This window comes from Aptenodytes forsteri, unplaced genomic scaffold (assembly GCF_000699145.1).
Source record: "Aptenodytes forsteri isolate BGI_AS27 unplaced genomic scaffold, ASM69914v1 Scaffold63, whole genome shotgun sequence".
Classification (NCBI taxonomy): Eukaryota; Metazoa; Chordata; class Aves; order Sphenisciformes; family Spheniscidae; genus Aptenodytes; species Aptenodytes forsteri.
This window is the reverse complement of record NW_008794709.1, coordinates 1,366,669-1,380,536: the sequence shown is the minus strand read 5'-3', so window position 1 is coordinate 1,380,536 and position 13,868 is coordinate 1,366,669. Positions and strand designations below refer to the sequence as shown.

The following is a 13,868-nucleotide window of genomic DNA, read 5'->3' as shown; positions in this document are numbered from 1 at the left end:
TTACTTTCTTATCTGTCCAGGCCCTCACCTTCTTGCTATTTTTAGGCACGAGTGCGTTTTGAAAATAAAAGGGGATGCATTTTCACTGTGGTGCTTGAGAAACTGTTACATGCATTTTGGAAACATGCCAGAGGGGATCTTTCTGCCTTTAACACTGTATTGAAATGTTTTCTTCTTTCAAGGATCTTTCTCCTTGGCATAGTCTTTAAAAATAGCCTCGAGACTTTGAGCTTACTCAATCGATACATTTTTGTTGATGATTTTTCTTTTTAAACTGTTTTTCAGGCATTGGAAAAAATGTCATCTGTGACCGAACGGCGACTCCCCTGGATGCCTTTAGGATGATGACCGCGGCTCATTATTACCCAAAGCTCATGAGCATCATGGGGAACGTTTTGCGCTTCCTGCCAGCTTTCGTGAAGATGAAGCAGCTGATCCAAGAGGGTTACGTAGGGCAGTTGCTGGTGTGTGAGGTGCAGGTTCACAGCGGAAGCCTGCTAGGCAAGAAGTACAACTGGAGCTGTGATGACCTGATGGGAGGTGGGGGTTTGCACTCAGTTGGCACCTACATCATCGACCTCCTGACCTTCCTCACCAGCCAGAAGGCCGTGAAAGTGCATGGGTTGCTCAAGACCTTCGTGAAGCAGACGGACCACATCAAGGGGATACGGCAGATCACCAGTGACGACTTCTGTACGTTTCAGATGGTCCTGGAAGGCGGCGTGTGCTGCACGGTGACGCTGAACTTCAATGTCCCAGGGGAGTTCAAACAAGACATTATTGTGGTGGGTTCAGCAGGACGGCTGATTGTAATAGGCACTGATCTCTACGGACAGAGCAATAGCTCTCCTCAGCGGGAGCTCCTGCTAAAGGACTCTACGCCGGTCAGCAACTCCTTACTTCCAGAGAAGGCCTTCAGCGACATCCCATCGCCCTACCTCCGAGGCACCATTAAGATGGTTCAAGCTGTCCGGCAGGCATTTGAGGACCAGGACGACAGGAGGACCTGGGACGGGAGGCCCCTCACAATGGCTGCCACTTTTGACGACTGTCTGTATGCCCTGTGTGTGGTGGACACCATTAAAAAGTCAAACCAGTTGGGGGAGTGGCAGAACATTTCAATCATGACTGAGGAGCCAGAACTGAGCCCGGCATACTTAATCAGCGAAGCCATGCGGAAGAGCAGGATGTCTCTGTACTGCTAGCTCCTCTCAGCTCCTAAGAAAGAATAGGAACCAGACAGCTCTTGAACAAAATGGTAATTCAGCCCGTGAAGGGCTTGAGCATCTTAGAAACAGCTGAGGATATGGGAGAAGGAAATAGAGTGTTTGGATCAAGTAAATCTGTTGGTGGCTAAAAGCCAAAGTGATAAGGTCCTTAGAAATGCCCAAAACAGACAGGAGACTTAAGAGCTGACATAACTTAACTGTTCTAATAACAGTATTAGCTGGCTGATTGAAAAGATATATCATGGACTCATCTCCTGCTTGCAGGTGCTTTAGATTATCCAATTGTGTTTACTGTGAAAGGTTGGGAAGATCCTTTTAGATTTTCCTTACCTACCAGAGGGCTGTGAAGGTACTGTCATGTCATTAAATTTTCTGTAGTGTCTGACATGAATGGTTCCTACCATGACAGCTGATACCACCGTGCTGTAGTACTACACCTCTAACCAACACACAGAATAATAGGACTTGGTGTGAAAGTGTCGCGTGATATGGAAAATCTCGGCAGCTCACTTTTCATATAGCTTGTTAGGAGCTTCTCTGTGTTGGTTTAGCTAGTTGTTTTTTGTTTTGTTTTATTTAAAGCACAATTAATTAGGAAAATGTGTGGCTTTTAAAACAAAGCAGTCCTCACCCACAGTGCATGTGCCCTGGTATTGGGGAAGGGAGGGTCTTCTGTGAGCTCCCGGTAAGCTTCGGTGTTAACTGCACAGATTTGCTGATTAAAATGGGTTGTGCAAAATCTTCATGGATGACAAGTGGCATGACACAGTAGTGATAGTGGGTTTTATTATACAGCTGAACGCAGGCTAGTCTTATGAAGGTTTACGCACAATTTCCTATGTCCAGGGCTGACTTTTGAGTGAATTCATCATGCATCGTACACGTGGGTGGTGTTCTTTTAAACCTTTGTGAACTCACACTTGAGAGATGCTCACCAACAATTAATTTCATATAGCTCAACCCAGAAGCTTTCACCTCCGCTGAGCGGTGAGTGTGAGTGAAAAACAAAAGGGATGAGAAAATTTCCCATCCATTTCCAGGGTAAAAAATTATGTAAGACCCCCACCTCTTCACCTCCTTAAAGTGGCCAGCTACTGGTACTGTAGTAATTGTTCTCTGTCATCAGTGCAGGGGGGGACAAACTCTTTTGATATGTTTGTCCTGTTCTTCTTTTTAATATTTTAGATTGCAGTCTTGAAATAATATTTCGAGAATATATTCTTAAAAGAATATAGTGAAAGGCACATGAATTATCCCAGTGAACAGGGATACTGCTTTTCTGCATAAAGCTGCTCCAGTGCTCATGTGTTTACAGCGCTAGGTCCTCAGATAGGAAAAAAGTAGAACACAAGCATATAGCACTAAATTATATTAAACTTGAGAAAAACCTTTTCAGGGTTTTTTGTTAATTTTGACTAGGGGAAAGAAGAGAACATTTGGATGAGCAGTAAATTAAAAGAGAAAATATGACCCTCTTTCTCAAGGCCATCAGACTAGTGTTTCCATTTTAGGTTAGAAAGAGAACTGTCAGAATAGTTTGAATTTTTTAAAAAACACAGTTTTGCTATTTTTAGGAGCACTAAGGGCTTCTGTAGAGGCTTCTCCTACAAATGACTCCGTCTGATTGCTGTATGCTCCTGCCTGTCCTATGCCCGGTTTTAGAGCTTCATGTTTTTGAACAGGAGGGCATCAATAGTGTGGTTCATCTCATCTGACTTTAGCCAGCTGAAAGTCGGGTGTCTTGTCCTGGTCAGCTGTGCAGGGACACAGTTGTCAATACGGAGAGAGCTCTCCAAAGGCCGACTCAGTTCATCCTAAGATTAACATAGAAGGAGGTGCCCATTGGAAATGCCTGTCCTCCTTTGCAGAAAATCTCAGCTTCTAAATTTTTAGGTGGCTAAAGTTAGGAAACTTGACTCCCACCCCAAAATTATTAATGTATGTTTAATTTTTGAAGAGCATATGTGTGACCTTTCATGAAATATTCCGCAAAGTGTAATAGTGTGACTGATGAAGGAATAATGTAATACTGCAAAACCACACCCAAATGGAGAATTGTTTCTATCCATGTTGTTCTGCCAGTTCTAGCAACTGTCTCTAGGGCTCACCGCTTCTGCTAAGACCTTGGGCAAGCTTTCATCGTTCCTTCTTGGAAGCAGCCCTTGACAAGTTTGGATGTTTTTCCTAAAAATGGATTTCTCTGAGAATTCCTGAGGTAGTATCTGTGCCAACAGGAATTTCCCATTATAATTGTCATGGTATACCATGCTATCCAGTTCCTGCCCTGAAAAATACAGAGAGAAATACAGAAGAGAGAATTTGATCAAGAAATCATTTCTCTCTCCCCTGAAAAATTGAATTAGCCCCAAGTGGATCAAGAGAGTTTTCATATAGTAAGGCAAAAGCCATTTATTGAAAATAGTGGCTAGTTCAAGTCATGAATGCAAGCCCAGTGGATAATTAACCATGTCTAGTTAAACATCATCCAAAACTGGAACTAAACATGGACCAAAATGTTTGCGAGTCTTGCTTCTTAGTGGTTTGGCCATTGTGCTGGAATTGCTGTTCACGTCTTTGCACCTCACTTTGGTTCACAAATGTTGACAGTGTTTCCTATCTTTCTTTTCTTTTTTTTCTGTGTCTTTCTGGGTTTTGTGATGCCAGCTGGAAGAAGATATGCTGGAATCCTGTTCCCTGCCCCTGCAGTGAACGGTCCCCAGGCGAGACACAGCCTATAGGGATAGTACTACTAAGCTCAACCTTTCTGTCCCAGATCCAAAGGTTTAGGTGACAGGCATCATCCATCCTCTGTGCAGACTTACTGATGTAGACAGTGTTGCTTAGCAGAAAGAAAATCTAATGCTTTGGTTACATAGCCATCTGATGCTAGTATTAGTACTGGCTTGCAAATGGGTTGAATCCTGTACAGCTCATTTTGCGACCACAGTGCTGGCCCCAGAAAGGCAGGCAGAATGAGCAGGAGGAGGGTGGGACCTCCTCTTCTGATGGCAACAGAGATCTTATGCTAGATTTAGGTGAAGTTGTTACCTAAACAATGGGATGGCAGCAGTAACTGCATACGTTCAGGATTGTATGACACTTTTTCCATTCTCTAGGAGGTGAAGGTGCTGTAGTGTCAAGTGTAAAGATACTAAACTTCCACCTGGCTTAGAGGAGGGAGGAATTGGTTTATTTATAGAATGTGTATTACTATTCTGATAAATTGTTACTTTACAGTCTGGGATCTTTCTTGGCAGCACCAAGCCCTCTGCTCTTTTGGTACAGTTGAAAGTACATTGCATTGCCCTAAGAAGCCTCTGGAGTTCACGCTGGGTTTAAGAATTTGGGCAGCAGATAGCAGAGATGTACTTGATTGAACTCAAAAGCGGTACCACACCAGGAAACATGTATTTGGAATTGCACTTTCAATCCTGTTCTTTAATGCTGTGCCACAAGGTTTGAGATGAATGCTGCTAGAATTGGTGCAGGCCTAATAGCCAAATTGCGGCTACTGGTGGAATTTACAGTAGCCCCCAAATGAGCTTGTTCATATACTAGGTAAGAAGTGTTCATTCCTCTTTCCCAGGGCTGCTGTTGGAGAGGCTCTTTCCTTTGCCATCAACCTGTGCACATAGGATACTGAACATTATGGTCTGTTGCCAAAGACAAAAAGAGCCAAAGGGGAGAGCCCAGGTGAAATGCTCTGCTGCTCTGCAGGGTCTGTTCCAATGCTGGGACAGTCAGCTGAGAGGCGATGTCTTATTTTCCATGGGAATTGCACTGGGGTCCACGCCAGGGGTAGGGCAACCCTACGCTGTGTGACAGCAGGGCACAACTGAAGTCCTTCCATGTGCCCAAAGGGAGAGGGGTGACTGCAGCAGGGAGTGACAGGAAGGTGTGTCTGCAGTCTGGTACCTATATGCCTGCGCCAACAGCGAGAATATGCTGGTCGCGCGGAGGGTGAGGGCTGCACCTCCTGAGGGTGATAGCAGCAGCCTTGCTCCACCTCTGTGTTTGGGAGCCCAAGAAGGGACCCTGCCCTCAGGGAAGCAGCATCTGTCCTATACTCCTGCTAGATCCGTGCACATCCTCAGTGCTGAACTCAGTGAAGTCCTACGTGGAAGCATAATAACTCTGCAAGAGCTTGGGGTTTCCTATATCTAACATCATGCACGTGTTAAATTAGTACTTTAGCTGTGTAGTTAGAAAATACCAAGTAGAGATGATACGGCCTTACCCACGCAGCCAATATGGCAGAGAATCGGGGCATGCATAGATGAGTTTAGGGTCTGGATGGGCTGCTGTGGAGTTCATCCTTTGCTTTGGCTGAAAGCATGAGAAATTCCCGCCCAGCCAGCATAGGGCAATCAGAGGCACTCTCCACTTTGTACTTAGTGTTTCCTTCTTTTGGATAGCTTTCGAATCAGTGACTGTACAAGTGAACAGCTGTCCTGGAAGTTCAGCCATTCAAAAAAGGAGGCTTTTCTGCTGCATGTGGTCACAGCGCAGGACAATTCAATTTCTCCATTACCTTGTTCATTTTTGTGTCCATACAAATGTGGAAAAGACCCAGACAATTTAAAATTACTCATTTCTCTACCAAAAAAAAAAAAGCAGCTTTTATTTAATGGGTAAAGATAAACATAGTATCTTGATGGTGTCTTTGTAGAGATTCAGAAATTACAGATGACAGAATTTCTTGTTGCTGGGAATTTTTATATTTGACTTTTATCTATGGCCTTCAATATAAAATATCACAAATTATGAAGACTGTTAAGTTCCGTATTTACAAGGGTTTAAAAGTACCCAGCAGACTTTTGGCTTTGTGCAGATACTCAACACTGGTGTGATGTTCCAGTGGCCCAGTGATGTACCCTTAAGTACGTATGAAACTCAACACTGGACTGTTTGACCCCTGCAGTGCTCTCTGGGTATCTAGGACTAGTTGTGAAATGGCAGGATTATTCAGGACAGCAGTTTCTTGTTGTTGTTGTTGAAGTTGTTGTGGGGAGCAAAGTTTGTAAATTTTAGAGATGAAGTATGACTGAATAATAATTGGCAGTCTTATCTGCTTTAAAATTTCCTCTCTCTTGAGCTGCTGGATGAAGTGTGTCCAATAAAAATATTTACCCCTTAACAATGACTGCCCACGTCCATTTGCTCATGACAAGAAGAAATTTTAAGTAAATGGGACTATACATAATGCTGCATTCATGAACCGATTGTCATAACCTCATGACTTACTGAAGCCAGAGCCCAGGCAAGTAATGACTTTTTCAAAGCTGCCAAATCGAAGCCTTGGAGTTGAGGAATGAAGGGTATCAGCTTAGGTCAAACTGAAACAGCTTTTAGTCAGCATTTTCAGTTAAATGAATAAATAGAACGGCTATGGTCAATCCAAAACTGAACACAAAAGATGTTTGTAGAAGGTCATTTACATTTTTTCTTTTGGGATTAAGTTCCATTGTTAAAGAATGCTGTTTTGAAATGAAAAGTTTAAAAAAATCTTACCTTTTATTATGTTTTGGCATGTGTGAAATTAACTGTTTGGGGTTGGGTGTGGGGTTTTTTGGTTGGGTTTTTTTGTTTTGTTTTTTTTGAAGTTCATACTTTGAAAAATCCCATCCATTAGGTTCAGTGAATGTCCATTAAGGACGTTCAGTGAATTCAGCCACCCTTGGGCAGGTTTGGCTCTGAACCTGCAGCCTCGCAGTATCATGGAGTTGACCCCATTTCTAGCTTCTGAATTTGGCCATCTGGGTTTCATTTGTGTCTTCTTGTGGCAGTGGGAAAACTGGTTCATTACATGGAGTTGGCTACAGATAATCAAGATACTTTTTGCAGCAGTGCCAGCCATCGTCTTTAAAAGCACTTAACTCTATTAACTTGTTTACCATGGTTATTTATGACCTTCCAGCCATATGCTGTCCATTACTTCCTTTTCTTTTTATACCAGCCGTCAGACTCGCTTCCCTCCCTTCTGTTTCTCATTCCATTGCAAGCCACGAAGCGAGTCTCCCTTGTTTCCCACTGAGCTCGCGCTCAGTCTGTGTTACACATGGCATACAGGGTGGCCAACCTACGACTTGAAGTAACTTTTAACATAGGTTCATTAAAGAATATGTTAACACCACAACTGCTCAAGTACGTGGCATACCGAATGCCCAGCCAGGGCAGGAACCAGAGCTCCCTGCTATGCTGTGCTTCACAAGTGACACTCACTGTTTCTCTCTGTACTGGTTTTCTTTATTTGATTTTGAAGATGAGAATATGTTCAGTTTGTTGCTGTGTCAATATTAAGTATATATTTATTGTTTTTCAGACATACATACATATATATAAATGCTATATATATATAATGTCAACGCATGGACATATGTACAGTAGATATTTTAAAGAGCTATTTATCAAGAAAAGTAAGTGTTATAAGTAAACAGAGTTTATATTTTATATATTATGTAGATAGCAAAAAAAAAGTGGTTAAATTATAGTAGGACTTTTGGGGGTGGGGGGGTGGGATTGGAGAAACGGGCAAGGGCTGGTTCTAGCATTTTAAATAGCCAAACTACTTTGTACGGAAGCTGCCTGCTGTGCCTCTCGGCTGCAATCTGTTTGTTTCTTCTTCTGGAAGATGCTGAGCATTGTTACTTTTACATTGCTTGGGGAATGTAGTTAGTTTATTCTCAGCCAACTGGTATGTGCTGCTTAAAACATGGTTTCCTGCTGTTCTGCATATTTGCATTGATGGAATAAAAGGATCTTAACTGGCAAATAAACACTTAAAAGGGTGTGATCTCAGCTGTCTGTCATTTTTCCCCACACTTGTATTTTGGGGGGGGAATAACCATCACCTTTGCCTGGTTTCTGGCCTGCCTGTTAAGTTCAACACATCGGAGTAAAATCCTCAGGCTTTGTGCTTGGGGGTGGGGATTGTGATGGAGGGAGAGAGGGAAGGAGGTTTAACACTAAGCTATTTGAAGGTTTAATGTTAAGGCAAGGCCTGAACTAGCTCCTGCTGGAGTGATGTGTCCTGAGGAGAAGGTTGGTTTTATTGCCAATGGATGCCAGTATGTCCAGTGGCATAGCAAAATGGCGGCATTGGGCATCCCTGCTGAGCACAGGCTGGAGATCCTTTCAGGGCCCTCCTCCCTGCCTCCCCACCCATGTCCTGGGATGCCTTTGCCTTCCCCGTCCTCAGCTCCCTCCAGTGACATCCCCATGCCTACCCGATCCTCGCTCCCATCTGCCAGGAGCTGTCAAGTCTTTCCCCCTGGTGCTTCGCATAGAAAGGCACCCGCTTTCCTTTTACGCGGGTGTCTCATCAGCCTAGTAAGGAGTTTGTTACTCCAGCCCCTCTGATGCTGGAGAAAACCTCACCTGAGTACGAAGCAGAAGATAATATGAAGCAGTGTGAAATTCTAGGCTCTGAGGAAAGATTTATTGCCTCTGTGATTGATTTGTAAAAAGGATAGAGTATTTCCTATGTTGCTTTTTCTATTTTACAGCGGAGCACACAGAAAGATGTTGGATTCTACTCGTGTCAGTGCTCACTCATTTCCCAGGCACTACGAAAGTACAGCAAATCTGAGGCACAAATCTGTGAAGGGATGGGAAATCATCATCATCACTTACAATGCACACTCCCCTCAGATCACACGATCTTGTGAAGTGAACTGTATATTTTTTATATATATAAAAATTTACAGAGTGGCTATAGCATTTACTTCATCCCAGAAATGCAGCATGTTAGCAATTTCTACTACTACCATTGCAGCTATCATATTTTAAAAAGGTACCGATGTATATATACACATAAAATACATTTTTATCAGTTTTAATACACATTATTTTCTTAGGCTGAAGAGGAGAAAAGCACAAGGCAAAGAAGAATAGGTGCCCGGGTCTTCAGGAATTATATTTTAATGTACTACATGCCCTCATGAGCAAATGTAGTATAACCTTGCTTAGGTTTCCAGATCACTGTCTCCAACTAATCAATTAGGCACTGAAATAAAATAGGGCCAAATTTTATGGTGTATCCTTTCCCATCAACTTCATAGTAAAACAAGACCTACTTTCATTTCAAAGGTTAAAACATAGAAATCTTTGGAAAACAGCAGCTAGGGGAGCAATTATTATGAAAGAGTGACAGAGATACAGTGGGATTATTACTACACAGTTACAGCACACAATATGTAACTGTATAGGTAAGTGCAAATGCAAGAGCGAGCATAAACATTCCACACTAATGAGGCTATATGAATGCTAAGGTAAACATTTTCAAATGTGGGTCAGCATAGTGAGACACTGAAGTGTAGATTTATGAACCCAAGTAAGATCTCTAAATTTAATTATCTCCAACATAAGAAGGACATGGACCTGTTGGAGCGAGTCCAGAGGAGGGCCACAAAGATGATCAGAGCGCGGGAGCACCTCTCCTATGAAGACAGGCTGAGAGAGTTGGGGTTGTTCAGCCTGGAGAAGAGAAGGCTTCGGGGAGACCTTATAGCAGCCTTCCAGTACCTGAAGGGGCCCTACAAGAAAGATGAAGAGGGACTTTTTGCAAGGGCATGTAGTGATAGGACAAGGGGTAATGGCTTTAAACTGAAAGAGGGTAGATTTAGATTAGATATAAGGAAGAAATTCTTCACTATGAGGGTGGTGAGGCACTGGAACAGGTTGCCCAGAAAAGTTGTGGATGCCCCATCCCTGGAAGTGTTCAAGGCCAGGTTGGGTGGGGCTCTGAGCAACCTGATCTAGTTGAAGATGTCCCTGCCCATGGCAGGGGAGTTGGAACTAGATGATCTTTAAGGTCCCTTCCAACCCAAACCATTCTATGATTCTGTGATTCCATGATTCTGCTTTTAAAACAAACTGCAAAAATGTGGGTGAGGGGGAAAACCTTTTGCCATTTTCCATAATTTTTGAAGAACCAAGGCTTCCACAGCTCCCCTGGCTTGTTCTGCTGTTTGCTGGAGCCCCTATTGATTAGCAGCTATGTAGTAAAAACAATGGGTGGCTTGTAGCCATAAATATTAATCACAAGAATGTTAAATGCATTGCATTGTTCTCTTCGGGAATGAGGAGTTTGCTGGGGCAGGGGTTATTAAAAAGTGCTGCTGTGCCAAAGAGAAGACGCACTTAATGCCTTTGTTATTGATTCCTGTTGAGCGGCGGAAAGCCGCGGAGCTATTTGTACTGCTGCAGTGCCTTGAAAACTCACATTTCAGAGTGGACATACGTGACGCACAGAACAACAGGGCTTTTTGCCCCATGTAATACTCCAGAGCAGCTCAAACGGGGGTGAGACAGTGCAGCTCTTCCTAGAGCAGCCTTTCCTGGGGCTGGAGGCTGGGGGAATGGCCGCTGTAGCCCAGGAGTACCCAGCTGCCTCTTTCTTGGCCTGCTCAGGCCCATGTGCCATCATGCTCAACATGGAAGGAGGAAATTTCCATCAGGCATCCCCAGCAGACAGCCCTTGGAGTCACCAGACCTGTCACCTATCCCACAGCACTAGTCTAGTACCAGCTAATACTCGTCTCCTGCATACGTTGCCTTTTGTAATGTTTTCCACTTGCTCCAACTAGTGAATTTAGCACCACAAACCTTGGTGTGGCACCGCATCTTTGCTTTAAAATGAGTAATTATGGCAATTTACTTGTAGTTGCAGCTCCATGAGCAGTTGCTGAGGGATGAGGCAGGGCTGCTGACAAGCACGGGGCACCAGTCCTTACTCTTGTCCCCAACTGCTTGTTCCTGCCTTCCCCAGGTACTGACAGTGGGGAGCATGTGTGCAGTCACCTGGTTAACGTGATCATGGATTCAGCTGAAAACTAACAACGTAGTTTTTTTACTGGGTTAGTTTTCAGGCAGATCAGTTCCCTGATTGTCGACAGCAATTTATGCCAGATCACTTTAATAGCAGAATGTAAATAGAAACCAGGTCTGCTGACTGACAGAAATGTGCTTTTGCCATCAGATCAAAGAGTCGGTAGAGTAACTGCAGAATAATAAACAGGACTGAAAGAAAAGGGAACGGATAGAGGAAAACAATTTTAAGTTCTGTATTTCCATACAAAAGGATATACATGTAAGCAAATGTTTCTTAAGAAACTGGAGGCCCCCTCCTCCAGACATGGAAGTGATGGATTATTAGAGAAGCCTTTCAGAGCCTGCTCCTATCTGTTTTAGTAACTCTGCCTTTCGCAGTTAATCAGATCTTGCAGACTAAAGACTTTCCCAGAAATTATCATATCACATCTAGGCAATGATGACAGCCTCTGAATGCAACCGGCTTTCTCACTTGTGCAAGTAAGTTTTACGCAGTGTTTCAGCTAAAGCTGAAAAAGCTCAGACCTGCATTTCAGACTTTGAGAATGCAGAAATAGTTGGAAATGGAGCTTGACTTGTAGCATAATGCATTTTCTTTGGTGGCTTTTTTCCCCACTGCTGTCCCTAAATTGCTAATTTTATTTTTTTTAACATTTATTTTCAGTGGTGCTAGTTGTTGTATCTTCTGGACGTATTTGTAATGAAAAGAGGCTTTACACTACTAACATGACAAGCTCTCCAGCTCAAGAAGGAAGGTAATCAGAAAGAGAGTGAAGGTCAGGACCAGGATAAAAAGCAGACTCACAAGAAACAAGAATGTCCCTGGGTGCTGACGATTGATTCTCTATCCTCATTTATTTTCAGTGGTGCTAGTTGTTGTATCTTCTGGACGTATTTGTAATGAAAAGAGGCTTTACACTACTAACATGACAAGCTCTCCAGCTCAAGAAGGAAGGTGGTCGGTAATCGGGTGGAGGTTGGGGGTCGGGTCCAAAGCAGACTCACAAGAAACAAGAATGTCCCTGGGCGCTGACGATTGATTCTCTATCCTGTTAAGTTGATAGAAATGTCCCAAACGTGATTTTTGACTTAGATCAACTTACATTCTTCTATATCATTTCTGTGGCGCAGTTAGGAAGTTAGCACACAGCAAAGACTATTCCCACTAAGCAAGCTACTTGTAACCACCCTCTTTTGGAGATTATGAAATTAGTAATAGGGCCATGGCCATTCTGTGCCAACTGGCCCTAGTGCCAGAGGGTAGTCCTGGGCACTTCAGCTGCTGCTATGGATGTAGCTGAGAGTTGAGGACTGATCGGTAGAATGGAAGGATGTTGGTATCACAAAACTAGTGTGTTAAAAAATGAGTCTATCTCTGTCCCAGTGAGAGGAAATCCAGGTACAAACTGCGCCGAGCTGTTTCAGCACATTTTTGGTTAAAATGGACTATTTTCCTATTGACTTTTCTATGCCTTTTGCTTGCAGTTCCATGACAGCAGAAAACTTCTTGGGAGATGCTCTGCCCTTTCAGCCACAGACCTTGCTAGCTGGGAGTAATTCCTGTTGTTTAGGCCTACAGGAGGAACAGGGCCTCTATGGAGAAGAAGGGACTGAGTCACTTGCTGATTAGACAAAGCTTATAGCTATCCACCCACATTTGGCAAACTTCATCTGTACTGCTTCACACGTATGAAGTGCCTTATAAAGATTAATAAATCCCCACACAATGAGCTGTTGTGATTATTGCCATTTTGCAGCTGGCAAGGTGGAGGCAGAGGTGAAGTTGGTGAGATCACTCTCTAATGAATTTCTCTTTTCTCTGAATTTCCTACTGGGATTATTAGGTTTGCCCTCTCCCAATGGCTGAACCCATCACTCAAAATGTCACTGTCAGAGAGCCCTCCAAATGTCTAAGATGATAGAAATGTCTCATTCCAGACCAGGTACAAGCTCAGGTCGTTATGGAATTTCAGCTTACTTGGAAATACTCTTACAAATAGTAGTATTTTTTTATAATTTTTGATTTACTTGTAGCTTCTAACTTTTTTTTTAATTAAAGGCAGTTTTTGGTAGGATTTTCCTCCTTTTATGGACTAAGTGGTCTGAACTATTTAGCTTTAAAAAAGCATTTTATAACTAGTGCTGGAAGATTTGAAATTACATGCTGTTATTTTAATATATATATAGTGATATTTGTGTTTATAACAGGATCTCATTGGCTTTACAAAGGAGGTCACCTTGTCTTTTGGAAAACTAGAGACAGAATGGCAAACCATGCTGTCCAAATCCACGCAGAGCAAGTCCATGACAGCCAGATACTAATCCTGCTGCTTTAATTTCTAGTTCCCTTTAAATAGTTCTTAAACCTAATATAATTCTCATTCATTATAATTAATATAATTAGTCATATATAATTAATGCCTAATATGCTGCTGCGGTTTGTGAATGCCAAATAAGCTAGTGTTGTCTGCACAGTCTGAGTTCAAATTAATCAGTTTAGAAAAGTGCTAGCAACACCAAAGCCAATACCAACAGTTTCATCTAAGTGAATACATTTTGCGTAATTCCATCTATGGAGGGGAAGGTGAAAGACACTGCAGTCTCCATGCATTGATTTTAAAACCAAGCTGATAAAATTAGCACCAGATCTATGTGCTGACCAGAAAATCACTGAAATAATCCATCAGCCTGGAAAAGTCCAAGTCAGTTAGCAGAAAACTGCAGTTGTTGTGCGTTTCAAGGAAGGATGTTAGGGGAGTGTATTTGCCTGCACCCTATAGTTCACACTGCTCAGTTTGGCAAGGATTT

General features: G+C 42.8%; 1 protein-coding gene across 1 annotated transcript; it reads left to right on the top strand.

Annotated features, from left to right (window-relative positions):
* Positions 1 to 326: 326 nt before the first annotated feature.
* Positions 327 to 2,310, top strand: GFOD1 (glucose-fructose oxidoreductase domain containing 1). Its single transcript, XM_009273697.2, has one exon. It carries the CDS (start codon positions 342 to 344, stop codon positions 1,203 to 1,205), a length of 864 nt encoding a protein of 287 aa, XP_009271972.1. The 5' UTR covers positions 327 to 341; the 3' UTR covers positions 1,206 to 2,310.
* Positions 2,311 to 13,868: the final 11,558 nt, after the last annotated feature.

Coding starts and splice junctions, on each gene's coding strand:
- GFOD1 (XM_009273697.2), top strand. CDS start 342: ATGATGACCGCGGCTCATTATTACCCAAAGCTCATGAGCATCATGGGG.